This window comes from Salmo salar, chromosome 01 (assembly GCF_965601325.2).
Source record: "Salmo salar chromosome 01, fSalSal1, whole genome shotgun sequence".
Lineage (NCBI taxonomy): Eukaryota > Metazoa > Chordata > Actinopteri > Salmoniformes > Salmonidae > Salmo > Salmo salar.
The window spans coordinates 75,067,487-75,093,037 of NC_138291.1; the positions used below are offsets into that span (position 1 = coordinate 75,067,487).

At 40.8% G+C, this 25,551-nt stretch overlaps 2 protein-coding genes across 3 annotated transcripts in view; both read left to right on the plus strand.

The window, feature by feature from the left end:
* LOC106608436 (inorganic pyrophosphatase-like) overlaps nucleotides 1-4,096 on the plus strand; it is a 46,150-nt gene extending 42,054 nt beyond the window's left edge. Inside the window, exons 6-10 of one of the 2 annotated variants that reach the window (XM_014206378.3) lie at nucleotides 145-272; nucleotides 2,327-2,412; nucleotides 2,687-2,762; nucleotides 2,960-2,999; nucleotides 3,749-4,096. In XM_014206378.3, the coding sequence (XP_014061853.1) occupies nucleotides 145-272; nucleotides 2,327-2,412; nucleotides 2,687-2,762; nucleotides 2,960-2,999; nucleotides 3,749-3,780 (362 nt within the window). In that variant the 3' untranslated portion in view covers nucleotides 3,781-4,096. 2 annotated transcript variants of the gene reach the window in all.
* Nucleotides 4,097-4,632: 536 nt separating this feature from the next.
* Nucleotides 4,633-25,551, plus strand: LOC106608453 (small COPII coat GTPase SAR1A). The gene is made up of 7 exons (XM_014206386.3): nucleotides 4,633-4,738; nucleotides 14,426-14,498; nucleotides 15,057-15,176; nucleotides 15,309-15,374; nucleotides 15,502-15,605; nucleotides 20,162-20,293; nucleotides 20,837-25,551. The coding sequence occupies exons 2-7, from the start codon at nucleotides 14,441-14,443 to the stop codon at nucleotides 20,951-20,953; spliced, it is 597 nt and encodes a 198-aa protein (XP_014061861.1). The 5' UTR covers nucleotides 4,633-4,738; nucleotides 14,426-14,440; the 3' UTR covers nucleotides 20,954-25,551.

The following is a 25,551-nucleotide window of genomic DNA, read 5'->3' on the forward strand; positions in this document are numbered from 1 at the left end:
CATCTGCAAGTGAAGAATGCAATAAATCAATGTTTTCCCAAATGTGGGTGTGTGTGGCTGCGTACATGTGTGTCTATTCCTATTACCACAAATCATCCCACCACTCCTTTTCCCTCACCTGTCACCCTATCCTGTGTACCTCAGACATCGGTGACATCCAGAGGCTGAAGCCAGGTTACTTGGAGGCCACCGTGGACTGGTTCAGGAGGTACAAGGTACCAGATGGGAAACCAGAGAACCATTTTGCCTTCAACGGAAAGTTCAAAGACAAGGTATCCATTTTGTACCCCATACACAGGAGTTTGTGTTCTGTAATCCTTTGGCCCGAGCCATAATGGCTCATCTCCTGTTTCTATAGTATTTGGCAAGGTATTGTAGCCTTGAAGTTGTCACAGCCTTGGTACAGTAGCTACATCCATCCTCATCAACATACTTTTCATTTATCTATTTACCTTGTACCACATCCACCCTCATCTATAACAGCTGAAACAAACGTTTCAGGTAGCCTTCCACAAGCTTCCCACAATAAGTTGGGTGAATTTTGGCCCATTCCTCCTGACAGAGCTGGTGTAACTGAGTCAGGTTTGTAGGCCTCCTTGCTCGCACACGCTTTTTCTGTTCTGCCCACAAATGTTCTATAGGATTGAGGTCAGGGCTTTGTGATAGCCACTCCACTACCTTGACTTTGTTGTCCTTAAGCCATTTTGCCACAATTTTGGAAGTATGGTTGGGGTCATTGTCCATTTGGAAGACCCATTTGCGACCAAGCTTTAACTTCCTGACTGATGTCTTGAGATGTTGCTTCAATATATCCACATTTTCCCTCCTCATGATGCCATCTATTTTGTGAAGTGCACCAGTCCCTCTTGCAGCAAAGTACCCCCACAACATGATGCTGCCACCCCCGTACTTCACGGTTGGGATGGTGTTCTTCGGATTGCAAGCCTCTCCATTTTTCCTCCAAACATAACGATGGACATTATGGCCCCACAGTTCTATTTTTGTTTCATCAGACCAGAGGACATTTCTCCAAAAAGTACAATCTTCGTCCCCATGTGCAGTAGCAAACCGTAGTCTGGCTTTATTATGGCGGTTTTGGAACAGTGGCTTCTTCCTTGCTGAGCGGCCTTTTAGGTTATGTCCATATAGGACTCGTTTTACTGTGGATATAGATCCGTTTGTACCTGTTTCCTCCAGCATCTTCATAAGGTCCTTTGCTGTTGTTCTGGGATTGATTTGCACTTTCGCACCAAAGTGCATTCATCTCTAGGAGACAGAACACGTCTCCTTCCTGAGCGGTATGACGGCTGCGTGGTCCCATGGTGTTTATACTTGCATACTATTGTTTGTACAGATGAAAGTGGTACCTTCAGGCGTTTGGAAATTGCTCCCGAGGATGAACCAGACTTGTGGAGGTCTACAATTTATTTTCTGAGGTCTTGGCTGATTTCTTTTGATTTTCCCATGATGTCAAGCAAAGAGGCACTGAGTTTGAAGGTTGGCCTTGAAATACATTCACAGGTACACCTCCAATTGACTCAAATGATGTCAAGTAGCCTATCAGAAGCTTCTAAAGCCATGACATGATTTTCTGGAATTTTCCAAGCTGCACAGTCAACTTAGTGTATGTAAACTTCTGACCTACTGGTATTGTGATACAGTGAATTATAAGTGAAATAATCTGTCTGTAAACAATTGTTGGAAAAATTACATGTCATGCACAAAGTAGATGTCCTAACTGACTTGCCACAACTATAGTTTGTTAACAAGAAATTTGCGGAGTGGTTGAAAAACTAGTTTTAATGACTCCAACCTAAGTGTATGAAAACTTCTGACTTCAACTGAACATGGATAGTCGTTTAGCCTGAATGTCAGTCTGTCTGCAATAGCCTTGTTAAATGTTGCGTTGTTGAATGCAGGTAAAGTCTGGTACCAAGCCTACATTGTGTTGGCCAAATAGAGGCAAATTCAGTGTGTTGTACAAGAACTGACATTTATTTTGCAAGACCCATAGGGTTGTATTATCCTGTTGCAACATAGTATGTCCCTGAGGATACAATAACCTTTTTACAATATACAGTGTCCAATGAAGTTCAATACAGGCTTGTTTTTTAAATTGATCGGTTCAGCTAAAATACAGAAATGCAAAGGGCTGGTTTCACGGACATAGATTAACACTATCCTGGACTAAAATGCACTCACATTTGGGATTCTACATTGAGTTTGCATTTTCCAGGAGTAGGCTTAATCTGTGTCTGGAAAACCACCCCAAACTGGATGTTTCCTTGCCCTACAACAGCCTCAGCTCTGTGTGTTTCCTTGTCAGGAATTTGCCATTGAGACAATCAAGAGCACCCATGGCTTCTGGAAGGCACTTATCTCTCAGAAGACCAACTCTGGAGGACTCAACTGGTGAGGAGAGCATACACCATTTGCAATCCTTGTACAGTAAAATACCTCTAAAACTGGCATTTGTTACAGTCCCATTATCTTAATATCATTACTGTAAATTAGATCAATCTTTAAAGGCCTAATCCGTAATTCCAACATGTAAGCCCCGCCACTTAATTTGTGAAATTAGACCTTACTTCTGAAAAACTATAGCAACAAGCAAGACTTTGTTTGAATCTGAATACAAAATGAATGAATACCTGACTGATGTGACCTTTTTCTCCAAATCCTGCAGTAAAAACACGTGTGTGTCGGCTGGTGACAGTCCCTTCTGCTGCTCCACGGACGAGGCCAAGGCTGTCATAGAAGGGGTCAGTACCTTCTGCTTCTCTATGGCTAGTTTCTAGAACTTCAGGGTCGGGTCAGACCTCTCTCCTTTATGTGCTGTGCTCCTACATGCCTCTGCTGTGGTCAAACATGTCTAGCATATACATTTTATAAATTGCTCAATCAGACCATCCAATTCTGTGTATTATTATTATTATTATTATTATTATTTTTTTTTTAGACAACCACTTGTGGAACCGAAGATCCTATCCCCTGCTCAGGTATGTCTCTTTAAAATCATTTTTACCTCAAGATTGTGAAACGTGTACTATGAATCTACTTTGTTTTATTGAATATCGTGAAAATGTGTTGGACGTGCGCTGACAATGCAATTGTTATTTGGATAATTCTGCCTATTTGCTTGAACATATAATAAAAACGGATCTAAATGAATCAACAAATTAAATAACTCCCATAGTTAATAATGATCCTTGCTATGATCATATATTTACGTATTGGATCCTGCCTTGACTCAGATGTTTATTTGACGTATTGTAAACCTCCCACTCTTTATGGTCATTTTATGACCAACCTGGAATGATAGGAAAGGACTGCATGGTTGTACACACGTATTTTATTTTATGACGGTCAATTCCATTGCTATTCAGGAAGTAAGCTAAGATTCCAATTACATTTTTCGTCAGTGGGGAAAATTGGAATTTCAGTTTACTTCTTGAATTGAAATGGAATTGACCCAATGGATTCATGTGAATTCACTGGGGCGGCTGGTAGCATAGTGGTTAGAGCATTGGACTAGTAAGCGAAAGGTTGCAAGATCGAATCCCTGAGCTGACAAGGTAAAAATCTGTTGTTCTGCCCCTAAACAAGGCAGTTAACCCACAGTTCCTAGGCCATCATGGAAAATAAGAATTTGTTCTTAACTGACTTGCCTAGTTAAATAAAGGTAAAAATAAAATAAAACACTTGACTTACTCTGTACACATCTAATCATGTGATTTTCTATTTCCAGTGGATAAATGGTTCTACTATGAGAAGGAGTAACTTTAAGACGAAGACTCAATGGACCAGTGTCTCACCTGTTTAGCAAGTGTACTTGTAGATCATAGACTTAATGACAGTTGGGGGTGTGGCTGCGAAAGAATAGACTTTCTTCTCCATACTCTGAAGATAAGAGAAGATGGGACAAAAAGAGTGAAATAATGTCTGAGGAAATGTGTTGTTACTGTTATTTAACAAAGGTCTCATTGGAGATGTGCTGTCGAACAGATAGTAGGTAGTGTGCTTCCTTTAGCTAGCTACTATATGTACTGTATGGGATCGTAAATCCTTTAATAAAGCTTTTACTGTAAAACAAAAATACTATGATCGTTTTGTTGGATAATGTAAAGAATTGTAGTAACCTTCAATTTTATTTGCTCTGACATTATTTTGTAGGAAGTTGTACTCTGTTACCCAGCTGACATGTAGATGAGGGCTGATTTGGTTACCCTTTGCTAGAACAGTCGAATACTGTACTGTGGAAAAGACACGTTTGTATGTTGTGTTCTACTGCCATCTAGCGGTCATTTTCTATGCCAAGGCGCTCAGGAATTGTCATTTTATTTTTTTAACCTTTTATTTAACTAGGCAAGTCAGTTAAGAACAAATTCTTATTTACAATGACGGCATACAGCGACCTAACCCGGACGACGCTGGGGCAATTGTCCGCCGCCCTATGAGACATTCTCTGCATAGTAGTGGTGCGACTACAAATTGCCATTCGTGTATTTTTAGATTCGAAAAATATATAAACTTTGTTTTGATGTGAGACTCTGAGTTCCTTGTCTTAGAAAATCAAATTATATAAAGGTATAGGATCGTAATTTCACGTGACGCCTGTCCCAATAGCAGTTGTTACGCAGTTCCGGTAAACTGTCAAATTATTTTTGGACCAGTCATTCACGGAAAATAAGCCTTGACCAAAAGTAACGGGACGGAGTGTTAGAGCCACGGACACAAGGTAAATTATTACATTTTTGCCATCGGTTCCATGAAAATCAACATTACACACTTGTTTATCAGAAAATCAGGCCAATATGCTTTGAGTTTGATCAATTGGAGTGGGTTGTTTGTTGTTTACACTGATGTTTATTCCAGCAACGCTGATGTTGCAAGTTTACAGTCACCTGCTTCCAAACTGGATTTCCATATGGTGTCAACAACAGTAGGCCTATAGCTATGATATTATATTGTCCATTGTAACAATTGCACAGCTGTAATGTCTAGTGTATATCGATAGTCAATAACCAATCTTACTCCAATAACCTTGAGTTTTATCATAGCCAGGCAGATATAGGTAAACTCTAGAATTAGTTGTTGCATTCCTTAAGGTCACTTTCATGATATTCACACAGCAAGTTAGTAGACACTATCAAGAATGTGATGTGTGTGTATCAGTCAGTCATGGCTGTCCTAGAGGTATCAAATGTCATCTGTTGCCACAATTTGTTCTTGCTGGACTATTTTTATGGACAGTCTGACTGCTATGATCAGTTAGCCAGCTCCCTGTTAGTGTGAATGGGTGACAGTTGTCTACCTGCACTATATATACACAAATGTATGTGGACACACCATCAAATTAGTGGATTAGGGTATTTCAGCCACATCTGTTGCTGACAGGAGTATAAAATTGAGCACACCGCCATGCAATCTCCATAGACAAACACAGCCACAAAGTGGTAGGCCACACAAGCTCACAGAATGGGAGCACAGTGCTGAAGCGTGTAAAAATTGTCAGTCCTCGGTTGCAACACTCACTACTGAGTTCCAATCTGCCTCTGGGCACGAACTGTTCCTCAGGAGCTTCATGAAATGGGTTTCCATGGCTGAGAAGCTGCACACAAGCCTAAGATCACCATGCACAATGCAGAGACTGTCAACAAATACAGCAAAGAGATGCTGTTTTTATTAGTGAGTTCATGTTTAAGTTCTTACTCGGACACTGTCAACACTTTTTATAAGCCATAAAATGTGTGTTCTTCCTATTTCCACTCAGCGCTACAACAAGCACTGCAGCAGCGTGTAGGAAAGTGGCTTGTGTTATTATTAGTGGCTTTGGGGGGTTATGTCAAGGAATATTTCACTTTCTCTGTTCATAGGAGTAACGAATTTGTGCATGTGATGGTGCGAGTTTCACCATCAGCTGGAAGATGGTGGCCCTTTTTGGTCAGTGTCAGTGGAGGAAAGGGAGAGTGGAGGGATGTTGAGGCAGACTGACCTTCAGATATGCAGGCACCATCAGCCCAGAAAAATAAAAAGCAAATTATTTAAACGTATGCTCATGTGGCAGAGTCTAGGAATATGGCTTTCCAAGACTACTGTGAGCCAGGTGACATACCCCCCCTGCCAGAATTCCCCCCTCCCTTCTAATTTCCTTAATTATGTGGCTAGAGTCAAATACTTTCTATAGAACAAATTTCACGTCAGGATAGGCAACCGAAATGAATAATGAATGTATGTGTTTTATCTTAAACATAGAGGAGGGAGTAAAATGTTGGCAAACAATAAACATTTAAGAACAACTATGGCTGAATTATCTTACACTTTCAAAAAATACTTGTCGAATAAGACATGTGGGAGATGACAAATTTTGGCAAAGATATTTATTTATAGACTAATACAAATCAGTAGCGGATTTAGGTACGGGAGACATGGGCAGCTGCCCAGCGCAGCATCTTGACCCCCGGGTGCGGGCGGGCGTTGAAGGGGGGGTCGCCAAGGGCGTCATACAAGCAAGAACCGCCACATACACTTGAAACAAATAGCCAAACCGAAAACTGCAGACAAAAATGCTTTCTGCTACTAAGATCAGTGAAATGTAGGCTAAACTGACAACGGAGTGAAGAGCAGAAATCTCAACTAGCAAGCAAGTCGCAGCAATGAAGAACGGGGGGGGGGGGGCGAATTCTAACAGGGGGGGAGATTTTCCGCACACCTGTTCTAAAAAGGTCCCCGGGAGAGATGGCGCCACGGAGTGCGCAGGCAAGTGTGTTGTAAAAGGAGGAGAGAAAGAACGATAACGAGTAGAGAGGAGCCGAATTCAGAAAGTAACTTACCTCTGAGTATCGTTGGAGAAAGAGGACGTGCTAGTTCTGGAAGAGGATTGTTCCATACCACCGAATGACTGTCATTTTCGCCAGAGTGATGCTAGCTATCTAACGTTACCCACCGGAGTGATTCCCGTGGAAGTAATTGAACTTTCAGTTTATGACCTGAAAGATGAGGACATCTAAAGTTGGGGACTTTTCAGTTGTTTGACATTACATAGTATTGCAAGGATAAGAAGGGACACTGTTAATAATGAACATTTAGGCCTAATTAGCCATTCAAAGGAGAATAATATTACCGTGACAACGTTGCAGTCTACTTCTATTAGCCCTCATACAGACTCCATGAACACAGTAACGGGTGTCATTCGTTATTTTTGTTTGTTATTGGGATATCTGATATAGTGTCTAAGCTAGGCTAACCTTGCACGTGAGGTAGGTTACAGTAGGTTATTCTGTGAAATTATGCCTGTTGTGTTGCCTAAAACTGGCAATATATTTTCATTATTTTAAAGCAGAACTATCTTTAAATTACTACTGCCTTGGGGCAAGGGGCCTAACCTGTCATAGGTATTGGGATGTATTGCGGGTGGATGCGCCATGCTATTAACCACGTAATCTGAGGGGCTGCATACAGTGAGTTATTTGTAATTTTTCACCCTATACTATTAGGGAAGGTGCCACTACTGGGGTTGCACATTTTTGGGAATATTCAGAGGTGGAAACTTTACGTGGGAATATACAAATTAATATTAATACCATTTAAATGTAGATTTTTTTTTGCATTGGATTATTTACCATATCATATGGAGACAGAAACATAAACCTTTTACCTTATCATAAGTAGACAATTGCAAATGATTAAATCCTTCCAATAGAAATTTAAAAAAAACAATTTGTTACAAATTGAACTTTAATTAAATGTGACTCTTCACATGGGATGATTTCACTGAACAACAAAAGAAAGGGAATATTGAATGATCCCCAATGATCCATCGCATCTCCCAAAAACGTTTTCAACATACATCTGTAAAATAATAGTCTAGAAACTAAAGCTTTGGTTGTCTTCCTCTCAGGCTTCCATGTAGACCTCCCCAATGTCCCTCTCTTGAACATCAGACTCTGAGGCCTCATCTTCACTGTCACTTTCCAACCTCCAACATCAGACAGGATGGCATTGTCTCTCTCAATCCGTGCAATGGCTGCTGCTATAGGTTTCAGGCTGTTTACCACTCTCCCAAAATACATAATCCAGGAGGATCCTCTTGATTGGGCTGTCCATATCGGCAGACTGTGATATGGCTATTTCTTGGAGAGAGTCCTTCCCCTCAAGGAGACTGTCAAACATGATGACAACTCCACCCCAACAGGTGTTGCTGGGCAGCTTCAATGTGGTGCTCATATTCTTCTCACTTTGCTTGGTGAGGTAGATTGCAGCTATAACTTGATGTCCCTTCACATACCTAACCATTTTCTTGGCTCTCTTGTAGAGTGTATCCATTGTTTTCAGTGCCATGATGTCTTTGAGGAGCAGATTCAATGCATGAGCAGCACAGCCAATGGGTGTGATGTGAGGTTAGGACTCCTCCACTTTAGACCAAGCAGCCTTCATGTTCACAGCATTGTCTGTCACCAGTGCAAATACCTTCTGTGGTCCAAGGTCATTGATGACTGCCTTCAGCTCATCTGCAATGTAGAGACCGGTGTGTCTGTTGTCCCTTGTGTCTGTGTTCTTTCAGAATACTGGTTGAGGGGTGGAGATGATGTAGTTAATTATTCCTTGCCCACGAACATTCGACCACCCATCAGAGATCATTGCAATACAGTCTGCTTTCTCTATGAGTTGCTTGACCTTTACTTGAACTCTGTTGAACTCTGCATCCAGCAAATGAGTAGATAAAGCATGTCTGGTTGGAGGGGTGTATGCTGGGCGATGAACATTCAGAAATCTCTTCCAATACACATTGCCTGTGAGCATCAGAGGTGAACCAGTTGCATACACAGCTCGAGCAAGACATTCATCAGCATTTCTCTGACTACGTTCCTCCATTGAGTCAAAAAAACTTCTGATTCCAGGAGGACCGTGAGCTGTTGCCATCTATTGATAAGGTGTCTGATTCATCATTTTCACCTCGAATAGAGGGATTTGGCACAATATTTGCAAATGTACACAGCTTTTCCTTATACATTAGCTGCAATGAAATGTCTCCACACATCAGATGGTGCCCGTGGCATTTTCATGTAAAAATTAGAAAAAAAATAGTAAAAAAATTCAGATACAATTCAATGTACAGATAAATAGTTAAGCAGTTAGATTAAACTCCTTTTTACATATTTTAAAATGAAACATGTATGGAAACAGGTGAATTAACACTCAGTTAGCAGGCTCAAGCAAGCTAAACCCACATGGTAGCAAAAACTAACTAGCAGAAATTGTTAACAAGTTAGAAATGATTTAAACACACTTTGCTGTAGTCTACTATTTACTAGTTAACAAAAAATCATGTATGTCATATAAAATATATTCATCCCACACAGTATTGTAATCAAAACTTACCAGAAAGCATGTAGTCCTTGGATCAGACAGTGTAGTAGTGTGGGCTCAAAGCATCTCATTAGTGTGCAAGATCTTGAGAATCAGCTGTACATGTGATGGAAGAATGCACTGTGCATGCAGAGGGTTGCAATTCCATTGAATTGGGGATAGTTTAACCAAAATATGCCACAAGACATAGAATTAATTACTTTATGTGTATCCCACAAAAAAGGTTCACTGTTCCTGAAATTTACCGGAAAGTTTCTGACTCTTTGCAACCCTAGCCACTACTACTAGATACTGTGGTGAAGTTAAATGTGTTTGGCAACAGAGACACAGCTCAGTTTGTTGCTCAACCTCCCAAGGCTGATCTGAGGAAAACCCTACAAAATCAGGGATTTCCTATCTGTTACACTCATTCAGCTGTGCTTCACAAGTAATACAACAACAGATCTATTAATGGTGTGAACATATAGCCTACCTCAAATGTTGAAATATAATTTAAAAAGATTGGTCAAGAACAACAATGCATTGGAAGGGCAATTAAAGCTAAGCCAATATGCGGTGATAATGTATTGGGCCTATAGCTTACTGCACAAACTTCATTGTTACAGTACTGTTTAAAATTGGTTAATGTTGCATAGACTTTTTTTTAAACATGACTTAAAAAAAAAATAATTAACGGTAGATCTAGGCTTGCATTTTGACTCACTCAGGAAAGGTTGGTGTCCACTGTTCTAGAGTTTTGTCTGTAAACACTATCAATGTTTCCCTTTACTGTGGCAATTGTGATCGAATCAATGCAATATTAGCCACTTTCAATGCAACATACCTATACAAAATGAACTATGCAAGAGATTTTGTTGTTGGCAGAACTCATCGGAGTAGGATTCTATTGAGTTGACATGCACTACTCAGCCCTTACTCTACACAGACTGTGTTTACAGCATGAGCGGTCGTGGGTAGATGAGCTTGATTTGAGATCAAAGTGAGAGCTGCATGTAGTCACGTGTGCACATTTTGTTCATATCCTTTGCTAGTTAGTGAGTTATTAGCCCAGTTATAGATCATTTGTAGTCAGCAATAGGGCTGTGATTGCTTCCTACAAGAGCACAAAACATATACATTTCTAGACATCTTTGAAAAGCGAGTCAAATATAATTTGCCAATATAATAGTATGGGAATAATAATGCATTTTATTTTGTAAAGTGTCGTTTTTCTTTCTTCAAAAGTCTCATGGTATATAGGCCTGAACACCACACATTGCCTGCTACTGTAGGCTGAATGGTAGAACAGCTATTTCCATGTTAAAATGTAATGGGATGCATTTTCTCCATTGTTTTTAATGGTAGGCGTACATTATGATCAAATAGCCACAGTAGCCTACATGGCCACTTAAAACTAACTTAAAGTGGGTACAGCCTCAGTGGTCACAGTAAACACACACTGGAAGTTGCACAGAAATTTCACAAGTCATTGAAATTTGCTCTCAGCAGACCTGAAATCTGCTCAGTGCCCAAAAAATTTGAGGGAACATTGGTTGTAATACCCATGAAACCTAGCGGTCAAACAGAGAAATGGTTTCAATTGTTTTTTCCACCATAAAATAAGGTCTGTCTTGTGTAGGCTTACCCTGGCATGACGTTTTGATATACCTACAAATCTCTCTAGGACAAGGTGACTTAACAATATGTTCACCTGTATTTGCCACCCCAAAAATGAAATGCTAATGTGGCTATCATAAAGAACTACAAATGCCATGATGATCTGGATGAGCCAGCGAAATCGAGGTAAATGTAGGAATCTCTGGATTAACTATCTGATGTTAGCTACATTTAGCAATTAATAAATTGGCTACATTTCTTTAAATTGACAATTCTGTGAGCTGTCTTGTGCAAGTTTTAAATTGACACTTCCTGTTAGCAAAGGTGTCAGCTAGAGATGAAGTGCAGGAGCTGCAGATTTGTAGTGTGGCATGATGTCTACTTTGATGCTAATTAGCATTTTAGAATCTGAGTAAATAGCTGAATATATTGATTAGAGGTCATGGCCAATTAATAAGGGCCGATTTCAAGTTTTCATAACAATTGGTAATCGGCATTTTTGGACGCCGATTATGGCCGATTACATTGTAATCCACGAGGAGACTGTGTGGCAGGCTGACCACCTGTTACGCGAGTGCAGCAAGGAGCCAAGGTAAGTTGCTAGCTAGCATTAAACTTATCTTATAAAAAACAATCAATCTTAACATAATCACTAGTTAACTACACATCGTTGATGATATTACTAGTTTAACTAGCTTGTCCTGCATTGCATATAATCAATGCGGTGCCTGTTAATTTATCATCGAATCACAGCCTACTTCGCCAAATGGGTAATGATTTAACAAAAGCACATTCGCGAAAAAGCACAATCGTTGCACCAATGTACCTAACCATAAACATCAATGTCTTTCTTAAAATCAATACACAAATATATTTTTTTAAACCTGCATATTTAGTTAAGAAATCCATGTTAGCAGGCAATATTTCGACTTAGGGTTGCCACCCGTTTGATAAAATTCGAAACGGTTCCATATTTCACTGAAAGAATAAACGTTTTGTTTTCGAAATGATAGTTTCCGGATTTGACCATATTAATGACCAAAGGCTCGTATTTCTGTGTGTTTATTATATTATAATTAAGTCTATGATTTGATATTTGATAGAGCAGTCTGACTGAGCGGTGGTAGGCAGCAGCAGGCTCGTAAGCATTCATTCAAACAGCACTTTCCTGCGTTTGCCAGCAGCTCTTCGCAATGCTTGAAGCACAGCGCTGTTTATGACTTCAAGCCTATTAACTCCCGAGATTAGGTTGGCAATACTATAGTGCCTATAAGAACATCCAATACTCAAAGGTATATGAAATACAAATGGTATAGAGAGAAATAGTCCTATAATTCCTATAATAACTACAACCTAAAACTTCTTAACTGGGAATATTGAAGACTCATGTTAAAAGGAACCACCAGCTTTCATATGTTCTCATGTTCTGAGCAAGGAACTTAAACGTTAGCTTTTTTACATGGCACATATTGCACTTTTACTTTCTTCTCCAACACTGTGTTTTTGCATTATTTAAACCAAATTGAACATGTTTCATTATTGTCATGGTTGTCGTAGGGTAAAGTGGACCAAAACGCAGCAGGAATATGTGCACTCATCTTCTTTATTAAATGGACAAGAAGGTAAACCAAAACGACACGTACACCAAAAAAAAAAAAAAACACGACTAATAACAGGCCGGTAAGACACAAAGCTATACACAGCACAATCTCCCACAAATACTAAAAACAAACACATACCTATTTATAGAACCCTCAATCAGAGGCAACGAGAAAACACCTGCCTCCAATTGAGGGTTCAACCCCCAATAAACTAAACATAGAAATACAAAGAACTAGACTAAACATAGAAATACATTAACATAGAACAGTGCCCCAAACCCCGGAATAATAAATCAAACACACCACTAAACACACAACCACCCCGAACCACATAAAACAAATACCCCCTGCCACGTCCTGACCAAACTACAATAACAAATAACCCCTATTACTGGTCAGGACGTGACAATTATTTATTTGAGATTACATTTATTTTATTTATGTATTATATTAAGTTAAAATAAAAGTGTTCATTATTACAAATATATAAAAATATCTATAAAAAAAAAATCAGCCGATTAATCGGCAGCGACTTTTTTTGGTCCTCCAATAATCGGTATCGGCATTGAAAAATCATAATCGGTCGACCTCTAATATTGATAAAAGTAACCTTGTTCAAGAGTGATTTATATGGTTATCAAAACGTCATGCTAGGGTAAACCTACAAGGAAACACAGCACTTATTTTAAGTGTTTCTAAAATGAATACAATAATGGTGGAAAAATTATTGGAACCATGTCTTGTTTGACCGCTAGGTTTTATGGGTATTATGACACCTACACTGTGGGGCTCTATTGGAGGTTATATAGGTGTGACTAAGTCTATTGCGGTGTGTGATTTGTGATTTAGCTGTTATATTATTTCAATTGACTATCTGTATTTTTATTTCGTCATGTTTCATTGACAAACAAATTGTATGACCTCTAACAATTTGTTAGAGGTTTTGTTATTTCACTGAACAAAAATATAAATGCAACATGCAACAATTTCAAATATTTTACGGAGTTACAGTTCAGGAAATCAGTCAATTGAAATACATTCATTAGGCCCTAATCTATGGATTTCACATGACTGGGAATGCAGATATGCATCTGTTGATAAAAAATAAAATAAAAATATGGGCGTGGATCATAAAACCAGTCAGTATCTGGTGTGACCACCATTTGCTCATGCAGCACGACACATCTCCTTCACGTAGAGTTGATCAGGCTGTTGATTGTGTTCTGTGGAATGTTGTCCCACCACTTTTCAATGGCTGTTTGAAGTTGCTGGATATGGGCGGAAACTGGAACACGCTGTCGTACACAGCGATCCAGAGCATCCCAAACATGCTCAATGGGTGACATGTCTGGTGAGTATGCAGGCCATGGAAGAACTGGGACGTTTTAAAGTTTCCAGAAATTGTGTACAGATCCTTGCGACGTGGGGCCGTGCATTATCATGCTGAAACATGAGGTGATGGCAGCGGCTGAATGGCATGACAATGGGCCTCCAGGATCAGCTTCTTGATATACCACACCTGTCAGGTGGATGGATTATCTTGGCAAAGGAGAAATGTTCACTAACAGGGAGGTAAACAAATTTGTGCACAAAATTTGAGAGAAATTCTGTGCATATGGAAAATGTCTGGGAAACTTGGGGCCAGCACTTTACTTGCTCTTTCACAAATAAGATGTGAAGTATATGGGTATAGAAATGGGTAGAGGCAATATGTCTAACTTTCTCTTGCATGGCAGAGTTGTAGTTGGCCCTTGTCTGTCCTCTAATGAATAAAGCTGAGTATAGATAAGAGTTAAGTACTGTCAGGATTTTCATTAACACTGTAAGTGACTGTTTGTTATTTAACCGTTCTGTTTCAGGTGAAGATAACAGACATGTCGTTTATATTTAACTGGATCTACAGAGGCCTCAGTGGTGTGCTGCAGTTACTAGGTACAGTGCATTTAAGCTATAAGGCTAGAGGAGGTGTGGTATATGGCCAATATACCACGGCTAAGGGCTGTTCTTATGCGTGACGCAACGGGGAGTGCCTGGATACAACCCTTAGCCGTAGTATATTGGCCATAAATCACAAAGCCCTGAGGTGCCTTATTGCTATTATAAACTGGTTACCAACGTAATTAGAGCAGTAAAAATAAATGTTTTGTCATACCCATGGTATACGGTCTGATATACCACGGCTGTCAGCCAATCAGCATTCAGGGCTCGAACCACCCAGTTTATAATACAATTTAAACCATTCAATCATTAAAACTAACTACTGAAGAAAGATTACTTACTGAAGAGTGATCAACTTTATTTCTGAGTGTATCTGTAGCGTTTGACTCATGCTGTACCAATAACTGTGTTTTCTTTCTCAAGCACATTCCTAACCTAATCATATTATGGTCAGATCAGGTATTCAATCCCATGTCGTATTGTCAGCATCATATTTTCCTACATAAAATTTGATGGTAAATAGGCTGTCTCTTCGCTTGTATCTCCCTCCAGGTTTGTATAAGAAGTCTGGGAAGCTGGTGTTCCTTGGTTTGGACAATGCTGGGAAAACAACCCTACTGCACATGCTCAGAGATGACCGACTGGGACAGCATGTGCCAACACTACATCCCAGTAAGGCAAAGGAGGTTCAGTCACCTTGCTTACTTACCTATGGCTGTCCATCGTTCTCTTTTAAATGCTCTCATTGAATGACCTTTGTCTGGTGTTCCTAAAGTAGTCTATTTGTCTGCCTCTGTCCCACAGCATCAGAAGAGTTAACCATTGCTGGGATGACGTTCACAACATTTGATCTTGGTGGTCACACACAAGGTACACATTAGAACTCAAACTTGGTTAACTTATGGTTAAGTCTTTAAATCTTCAGGTGATACTAAGGCTTAAGTGGCAGTGACAAGTTACTTGTGATCAATGAAACTGCTTTGATTTTCACTCACAGCCAGAAGAATCTGGAAGAACTACCTCCCAGCTATAAATGGTATAGTTTACCTGGTGGATTGTGCAGACCATGAGAGACTACAAGAAGCCAAAATTGAACTGGATGTAAGCCCCCCCCCCCCCAACACAATTCAACAAAGAAAATAAATAGTTGTAGTAAATAAGCAGTATACAGTATCTTACACCCAGTAGTTATTGTATGGCTTAATGCTAATCAATACACCATTGCTTTTCACTGATGGGCAGGGCATTAATCCTTAAGAGTCTATTGACGCACCTGTGCATCAACTTAATGAACATAATACAAAAATCCTGATCAAAATCCATCAGTTTAAAGCTGCAATATGTGACTTTTTGGGCGACCCCCGAAAAAGTCACATAGAAATTTGAGTTATAGATCTGTCACTCGTTGAAAACAAGTCTAAGAAATGGTAGATCAGTTCTATGTGTGCTATTTCAAATCAAATCAAACTTTATTTGTCACATGCGCCGAATACAACAGGTGTAGACCTTACCGTGAAATGCTTACTTACAAGCCCTCGACCAACAATGCAGTTAAAGGAAGAGTTAAGAGAATATTTACCAAATAAACGAAAGTAAATCAAAAATGAAAAAAGTTACACAATTTAAATAACAATAACAAGACTATATACAGGGGGTACAGGTACCAATTCAATGTGCGGAGGTACAGGTTAGTCGAGGTAATTTGTACATGTAGGTAAAGGTAAAGTGACTATGCATAGATAATAAACAGCGAGTAGCAGCAAATGGGGGGTGTGTCAATGTAAATAGTCCGGGTGGCCATTTGATTAGTTGTTCAGCAGTCTTATGGCTTGGTGGTAGAAGCTGTTAAGGAGCCTTTTGGTCCAAGACTTGGCGCTCCGGTACCGCTTGCTGTGCGGTATCAGAGAGAACAGTCTATGACTTGGGTGACTGGAGTCTTTGACAATTTTTTGGGCTTTCCTCTGACACCACCTAGTATATAGGTCCTGGATGGCAGGAAGCCACTACCACTGCCTTACGGTCAGATGCTGAGCAGTTGCCATACCAGACGGTGATGCAACCGGTCAGGATGCTCTCGATGGTGCAGCTGCAGAACTTTGAGGGTCTGGGGACCCATGCCAAATATTTTCAGTCTCCTGAGGTGGAAATGGTATAGTGCCCTCCTCACGACTGTCTTGGTGAGTTTGGACCATGATAGTTCGTTGGTGACGTGGACACCAAGGAACTTGAAACTCTCGACCCGCTCCACTACAGCCCGGTCGATGTTAATGGGGGCCTGTTCGGCCCGCCTTTTCCTGTAGTCCATGATCACTCCTTTGTCTTGCTCACATTGAGGGAGAGGGTGCTGTCCTGGCACCACACTGCCAGGTCTCTGACCTCCCTATAGGCTGTCTCATCGTTGTCGCTAATCAGGCCTACCACTGTTGTCGTCAGCAGATGTAATGATGGTGTTGGAGTCGTGTTTGGCCAAGCAGTCGTGGGTGAACAGGGAGTACATGAGGGGACTAAGCATTCACCTCTGAGGGGCTCCAGTGTTGAGGATCAGCGTGGCAGACGTGTTGTTGCCTACCCTTACCACCTGCGGGCGGCCCGTCAGGAAGTCCAGGATCCAGTTGTAGAGGGAGGTGTTTAGTCCCAGGGTCCTTAGCTTAGTGATGAGCTTTGTGGGCACTATGGTGTTGAACGCTGAGCTGTAGTACATGAACAGCATGCACACATAGATGTTCCTTTTGTCCAAGTGGGAAAGGGCAGTGTGGAGTGCAATAGAGATTGCATCATCTGTGGATATGTTGGGGCGGTATGCGAATTGGAGTGGGTCTAGGGTATCTGGGATGATGATGTTGATGTGAGCCATGACCAGTCTTTCAAAGCACTTCATGGCTACCGATGTGAGTGCTACGGGGCGGTAATAATTTAGGCAGGTTACCTTTGCTTTCTTGGGCACAGGAACTATGGTGGTATGCTTGAAACATGTAGGTATTATAGACTCGGTCAAGGAGAGGTTGAAAATGTCAGTGAAGACACTTGCCAGTTGGCTTTGAGTACACGTCCTGGTAATCCGTCTGGCCCTGCGGCTTTGTGAATGTTGACCTGCTTAAAGGTCTTACTCACATCAGCTACCGAGAGCGTTATCACACAGTCGTCCGGAACAGCTGGTGCTCTCATGCATGCTTCAGTGTTGCATAAAAGGCATTTAGCTCGTCTGGTAGGCTCGCGTCACTTGGCAGCTCGCAGCTGGGTTTCCCTTTGTACTCCGTAACAGTTTTCAAGCCCTGCCACATCCGACGAGCGTCAGAGCCGGTGTAATAGGGTTCAATATTAATCCTGTATTGACGCTTTGCCTGTTTGATGGTTCGTCTGAGGGCTTAGCAGTCATCGGCTTCATCAATAAGTGCATTGACGACGTCGTCCCCACAGTGACCATACGTACATATCCCAACCAGAAGCAAGGGATTACAAGCAACATCCGCATCACATAAACAGCCTTTAGCTCGATGGGGATGTTGCTTGTAATCCATGGTTTCTGGTTGGGATATGTACGTATGGTCACTGTGGGGACGACTATGTCGTTGTCGATGCGCTTATTGATGAAGCCGATGACTGAGGTGGTATACACCTCAATGCCATTGGATGAATCCCGGACCATTTTCCAGTCTGTGCTAGCAAAACAGTCCTGTAGCGTAGCATCCGCGTCATCTGACCACTTCCGTGTTGAGCGAGTCACTGGTACTTCCTGCTTTAGTTTTTGCTTGTAAGCAGGAATCAGGAGGATAGAATTATGGTCATATTTGCCAAATGGAGGGCGAGGGAGAGCTTTGTATGCATCTTTGTGTGTGGCGTAAAGGAGGTCTAGAGTTGTTTTGTTTCCTCCTCTGGGTGCACATGTGACATGCTGGTAGAAATGAGGTAAAACGGATTTAAGTTTGCCTGCATTAAAGTCCCCGGCCACTAGGAGCGCCACTTCTGGTTGAGCATTTTCTTGTTTGCTTATGGCCTTATACAGCTGGTTGAGTGCTGTCTTAGTGCCAGCATCGGTAGTGGTGGTAAATAGACATCTACGAATAATATAATATAGATGAGAACTCTCTTGGTAGATAGTGTGGTCTACAGCTTATCATAAGGTACTCTACCTCAGGCGAGCAATACCTCGAGACTTCTTTAATATTAGACATTGCGCACCAGCTGTTGACAAATAGACACACACCCCCGCCACTCGTCTTACCAGACGTAGCTTCTCTGTCCTGCCGATACATGGAAAATCCCGCCAGCTCTATATTATCCGTGTTGTTGTTCAGCCATGACTCGTGAAACATAAGATATTACAGTTTTTCATATCCCGTTGGTCGGATAGTCTTGATCGTATATCATCCATTTTCTTTTCCAATGATTGCACGTTGGCCAATAGAACAGATGGTAGTGGAGGTTTACTCACTCGCCTACAAATTCTCAGAAGGCAGCCTTACCTCCGCCCCCTTTTTCTCCGTCTTTTCTTCACGCAAATGACGGGGATTTGGGCCCGTTCCCGAGAAATCAGTATATATTTTGCGTCAGACTCGTTAAAGAAAAAGTATTCTTCCAGTTCGAGGTGAGTAATCGCTGTTCTAATGTCCAGAAGTTATTTTCGGTCATAAGAGACGGTAACAGCAACATTATGCACAAAGTAAGTATAAAACAAAGTTACAAACAACGTGAAAAAAATAACAAAATAGCACAGTTGGTTAGGAGTTGGTCATCAGTTGGTCATGCCCTCCGGCACCATTCTTAGAGTATTTCTATGCTTCCAGTTTCTTTTATTTAGCTTTTGAGTTTTTTACTTTCGGTTTTGTACACCAGCTTCAAACAGCTGAAAATACTATATTTTTGGTTATGGAAAATGTATTTCACAGCCGTTTAAATGGTACAATGATTCTCCAGACTATACTTGTTTGTTTTGTCACATAAACTGTAATTAAGCGAACTATTACTATTTTAGCAAACAGGAAATGTCGGAGCGATTTCTGCGTAGTGCATCTTTAAGCTAGATATCAGTTGCATGGGCTGCGTCCCAATCCACTGCATCTGCCTATGTCGCCCTTTCGCATCTGCGGTGGAAAGTGGCAGCATTGCAGAGCTGTTTGTCATACCAGGAGACATCCCGAAAATCGGTCTCGTCACGAAAATGTCTGTAGCGTCCAAAATGTTTGGCCTACTAACTAATATGACGACTCCATGGAAAGATGAGACTCTCACGAACACGGCCCCCACAAGTGTCACAGAACTAGTCTCAAGGTAACCGATACAAATTAATGGAGGTAGTTTTGGGCCAACAAAAATAAGCGGTTAAATATGTGTCTAAAACATCAAATATTTGTGAGCTTTCTTATATCTCCTAGATATAGGACAGACAGCTTATTCCTTGTTATTTCTTTTTTGGACTGTCTTTTTTGCCATTTATGCATGTGTTATTCAATGCGTTTCTAAGGGCAATAGTAGTAAAGGTCAAATGTAAATATTTTGTAGGATATTTTTTTATAATTAGTTTTATACCTAAAGGGGTTCTAAAATTCCAACTGAAATAGCTGAAGGATCCATGGTATGACCATCTTCAAACAATATCATATGTTACCTTAGTAGAACTTTTAGAAGTTTAACTGACCCTCTACATTCTCCCTCTCCAGGCGCTGTTAACAGACGAGACCATTTACAACGTGCCTGTACTTATCCTCGGGAATAAGATCGACCGTCAAGAGGCAATCAGTGAAGACGCACTCCGAGGGATGTTCGGACTCATTGGACACACTACCGGAAAGGTGAGGAGGAGAGGGGCTTACTGTTGAATGCACACAACATCATTTACCTTCTAGAGCAGCAGCCTCCAGAGCAACTGACATCAGATAGTACCAGTACCATCATACTAGGAAGTAAAGAAGAAAAAGAAACAAAACATAAAGCAGTCCTAATGTTGAAAGAAACAGCATTATGTTGTCACAGTTGGTTTATTTTGAAAGCACACAATCGACACTATTTTCCATATGTTTTTTAATAGGTTTTTGAAGGACCATAGAGTTAAGTCTGCTTTATATTTTCCTAGTTGCCAAGTAAATCTGGTATCGTAGTTTTGCAATACTGGTATTGTGAGAACACTACTACAGAGCTAGGCAGTTGGGTCTAGTATTGACAATGATTAGATGTGGATGACAAATGACTGATTTAGAGTACAGTTAGGATCCACTTCATTGTAGTAGTTTATGATGGTAACTCTGTAGTCTCACATTGACTCCAATGCAAAGGAAAAGGTTGGAATGGAGGGTAATCTTTACTTGTCTCTTCTGCCTATGTGTTTCTCTCCTCAGGGTAATGTGTCACTGAAGGAGCTGAACCTTAGGCCCATGGAGATCTTCATGTGTAGTGTTCTGAAGAGGCAGGGATACGGAGACGGTTTCCGCTGGCTCTCACAGTACATTGACTGATCGATCCATCACTATTGCTCTTACTAGATTCACACTATACAGCCATCCCAAACCTTACTGGGTGGGCTAGATCATTTTATTTGAAATAGTCATTTCCAGCATGGTTCAAGCAACTATGATGGATGTGTAACAAGTTCAGGTCAGCCAAGTACACAAGAGGACATGCCTCACAAATCTACCCGCTGGAAAAGCTATTAACTGCTAGCGTGCTATATTTATTGTAATTTTTACGTTTGAGAAAGTGTGGCCTCAATAAGTAAATATATTTCTAAGAAAAATATATTTTTATTGATACAGTATTTATACTCTTGTGTTTTGGACATATTTCTTTGGGTTCAAACAGTGTTGAAATATGCAGGGTTAGTAATTGTTTGATAGTAGAATAGTAAAATCTATTAATAATTGGTACACCATTTTATAGTCTGAGCCCTATGTAGTGAATTCAAACTTCAAAACCTGCAAACCCAATATTGTGTAGTTTACACGTTGCGTCATTTTCAATAATGATCTGTTACTTTCTGAAAGTACTGTGGTGGTGTGCATTTTGAATCATACCTCATGATGTCAGTCAAACAGTTTTATTATTATAGTATTATTTCCCCTCCCACTTATGATGAAGTTACAGGGTAGGACATGTCATTGCTTTGAACCAGTTCGTAACCCTGGTTTATTTTTAAGTCGCTGGCATTGGATTAGAGAGGAGGGGTTATTGGTGTAACAATTCCGCGTTTGTGTCTTTTCGACATTGCTGCTCTCTCCTTCCACGTACATTTGAAGTCGGAAGTTTAGAAACACTTAAGGTTGGAGTCATTAAAACTCGTTCTTCAACCACTCCACAAATTTCTTGTTAACAAACTATAGTTTTGGCAAGTGGGTCAGGACATCTACTTTGTACATGACACAAGTAATTTTTCCAACAATTGTTTACAGACAAATTGTTTCACTTATAATTCACTGTATCACAATTCCAGTGGGTCAGAAGTTTACATACACTAAGTTGACTGGGCCTTTAAACAGCTTGGAAAATTCCAGAAAATGATGTCATGGCTTTAGAAGCTTCTGATTGGCTACTTGACATCATTTGAGTCAATTGGAGGTGTACCTGTGGATGTATTTCAAGGCCTACCTTCAAACTCAGTGCCTCTTTGCTTGACATCATGGGAAAATCAAAAGAAATCAGCCAAGACCTCAGAAAAAAAATTGTAGACCTCCACAAGTCTTGTTTCCAAACACCTGAAGGTACCATGTTCATCTGTACAAACAATAGTACGCAAGTATAAACACCATGGGACCACGCAGCCGTCATACCACTCAGGAAGGAGACGCGTTCTGTCTCCTAGAGATGAACGTACTTTGGTGCGAAAAGTGCAAATCAATCCCAGAACAACAGCAAAGGACCTTGTGAAGATGCTGGAGGAAACCTGTACAAAAGTATCTATATCCACTGTAAAACGAGTCCTATATGGACATAACCTGAAAGGCCGCTCAGCAAGGAAGAAGCCACTGCTCCAAAACCGCCATAAAAAAGCCCGACTACGGTTTGCAACTGCACATGGGGACAAAGATTGTACTTTTTGGAGAAATGTCCTCTGGTCTGATGAAACAAAAATAGAACTGTTTGGCCATAATGACCATCGTTATGTTTGGAGGAAAAAGGGGGAGGCTTGCAAGCCGAAGACCACCATCCCAAATTTGTGGGCAGAACTGAAAAAGCGTGTGTGAGCAAGGAGGCCTGCACCAGCTCTGCCAGGAGGAATGGGCCAAAATTCACCCAATTTATTGTGGGAAGCTTGTGGAAGGCGATCTGAAACGTTTGACCCAAGTTAAACAATTTAAAGGCAATGCTACCAAATACTAATTGAGTGTATGTAAACTTCTGACCCACTGGGAATGTGATTAAAGAAATAAAAGCTGAAGTAAATCGTTCTCTCTACTATTATTCTGACATTTCACATTCTTAAAATAAAGTGGTGATCCTAACTGACCTAAGACAGGGAATTTGTACTAGGATTAAATGTCAGGATATGTGAAAAACTGAGTTTAAATGTATTTGGCTAAGATGTATGTAAACTTCCGACTTCAACTGTACTCCATACCAGGCCTGGGTTCACATACTTTTAGAAATCTATGAAATACTTTGCGCTTTTTTTTTGCCTGCCTGGATTGCCAGGTTTGTATATCTGGGACTTTTCTGTTGGTTCTATTGCAACATACAAGCTCAGTCAAGCACAGCGGAAGTATTTTAAATTATTTCTAATTGTAATTGAGCTAGGTCTGCTATACCAACCAGGCCAGATACTTTTTTCTATAACTGCCAAAGCATATAGGCCTACACCCTTACATTTATTCTAAGCATTTCTCTTTTCAAATGCATATTATAAAAGGAAAGCAATGGTGCCCTAAATGTATTTTACTGTACAAATCAAAACATGGAATCTATGCAGATGATAATTGAGGTTTTATTTCATGGCTATTCCAGTAGAATTCCACTTCCTTCAAGAATATACAGATATCCTATTATTCTGTTCTATATGTAATACTATGGTCTCACTCCTTAATATAGCAGCACCCCTCAAGACATGCTATTTCAGGTTATTTGACCATTAGAAGTAGTTACATACCAGACAGGTTTTACCAACAGGTTTTACCAACGAGGACAAAGTTGTTTTCTCGTAAAATGACAGTTTTTGTATTGATAAATTCAAATTGTTTTACTACCAACCGATGACATGAATGTGACTACAAGTGCATTAACACTTTTTATTTATAAATTGTTTAATACAAAAGTGCAGTATTTTGTAATACCAGGGTTTTATCACAACGTTGTAGGTTACAGATAATGTATGCAATTTCCTATAGTCTACCAACTGTATAAATGTTTTTTGTTACTGTAAAATAAGTACTTTGTTACTATTGGCTGCTCATAGCTATAATAAACTCAGCAAAAAAAGAAATGTCCCTTTTTCTGGACCGTCTTCAAAGATAATTTGTAAAAATCCAAATAATTTCACAGATCTTCATTGTAAAGGGTTTAAACACTGTTTCCCATGCTTGTTCAATGAACCATAAACAATTAATGAACATGCACCTGTGGAACGGTCGTTAAGACACTAACAGCTTACAGACGATAGGCAATTAAGGTCACAGTTATGAAAACTTAGGACACTAAAGAGGCCTTTCTACTGACTCTGAAAAACACCAAAAGAAAGATGCCCAGGGTCCCTGCTCATCTGCGTGAACGTGCCTTAGGCATGCTGCAAGGAGGGATGAGGACTGCAGATATGGCCAGGGCAATAAATTGCAATGTCCATACTGTGAGACGCCTAAGACACCGCTACAGGAAGACAGGACGGACAGCTGATCGTCCTCGCAGTGGCAGGCCACGTGTAACAACACCTGCACAGGATCGGTACATCCGAACATCACACCTGCGGGACAGGTACAGAATGGCAACAACAACTGCCCGAGTTACACCAGGAACGCACAATCCCTCCCTCAGTGCTCAGACTGTCCGCAATAGGCTGAGAGAGGCTGGACTGAGGGCTTGTAGGCCTGTTGTAAGGCAGGTCCTAACCAGACATCACCGGCAACAACATCGCCTATGGGCACAAACCCACCGTCGCTGGACCAGACAGGACTGGCAAATGCTCTTCACTGACGATTCGCGTTTATCGTTGAAGGAATGAGCGTTACACCGAGGCCTGTACTCTGGAGTGGGATCGATTTGGAGGTGGAGGGTCCGTCATGGTCTGGGGCAGTGTGTCATAGCATCATCGGACTGAGCTTGTTGTCATTGCAGGCAATCTCAACACTGTGAGTTACAGGGAAGACATCCTCCTCCCTCTTGTGGTACCCTTCCTGCAGGCTCATCCTGACATGACCCTCCAGCATGACAATGCCACCAGCCATACTGCTCGTTCTCTGCGTAATTTCCTGCAGGACATGAATGTCAGTGTTCTGCCATGCCCAGCGAAGAGTCCGGATCTCAATCCCATTGAGCACGTCTGGGACCTGTTCGATCGGAGGGTGAGGGCTAGGGCCATTCCCCTCAGAAATGTCCGGGAACTTGCAGGTGCCTTTGTAGAAGAGTGGGGTAACATCTCACAGCAAGAACTGGCAAATCTGGTGCAGTCTATGAGGAGGAGATGCACTGCAGTACTTAATGCAGCTGGTGGCCACACCAGATACTGACTGTTATTTTTCATTTTGACCCCTCCCCCCTTTGTTCAGGGACACATTATTCCATTTCTGTTAGTCACATGTCTGTGGAACTTGTTCAGTTCATGTCTCAGTTGTTGAATCTTGTTATGTTCATACAAATATTTACACATGTTAAGTTTGCTGAAAATAAACGCAGTTGACAGTGAGAGGATGTTTCTTTTTTTTGCTGAGTTTATGAGAGTACTTGTGTGGTACTAAAGATAATAGGCTATGTAGGACAGACACACAATATCTGAGAGTGCAGTAGATAGAGGGTACCTTTTATCCTTTTTGTAAATAATGTGAAATTATTCTGCATGACCTCTTGCAGTCATTTATTGATTTCGATATTTTTTCTTCGGTTTAGATCAGTATCAAAATAAATATTTTGGACAATC

What these genes read in the sequence shown, in the direction of transcription:
- LOC106608453 (XM_014206386.3), top strand. Translation starts at nt 14,441, where the DNA reads ATGTCGTTTATATTTAACTGGATCTACAGAGGCCTCAGTGGTGTGCTG. An exon ending in TCTTGGTGGTCACACACAAG is followed by an intron (nt 15,375 to 15,501) that starts GTACACATTAGA and finishes TTTCACTCACAG; the next exon opens with CCAGAAGAATCTGGAAGAAC. An exon ending in AAGCCAAAATTGAACTGGAT is followed by an intron (nt 15,606 to 20,161) that starts GTAAGCCCCCCC and finishes CTCCCTCTCCAG; the next exon opens with GCGCTGTTAACAGACGAGAC.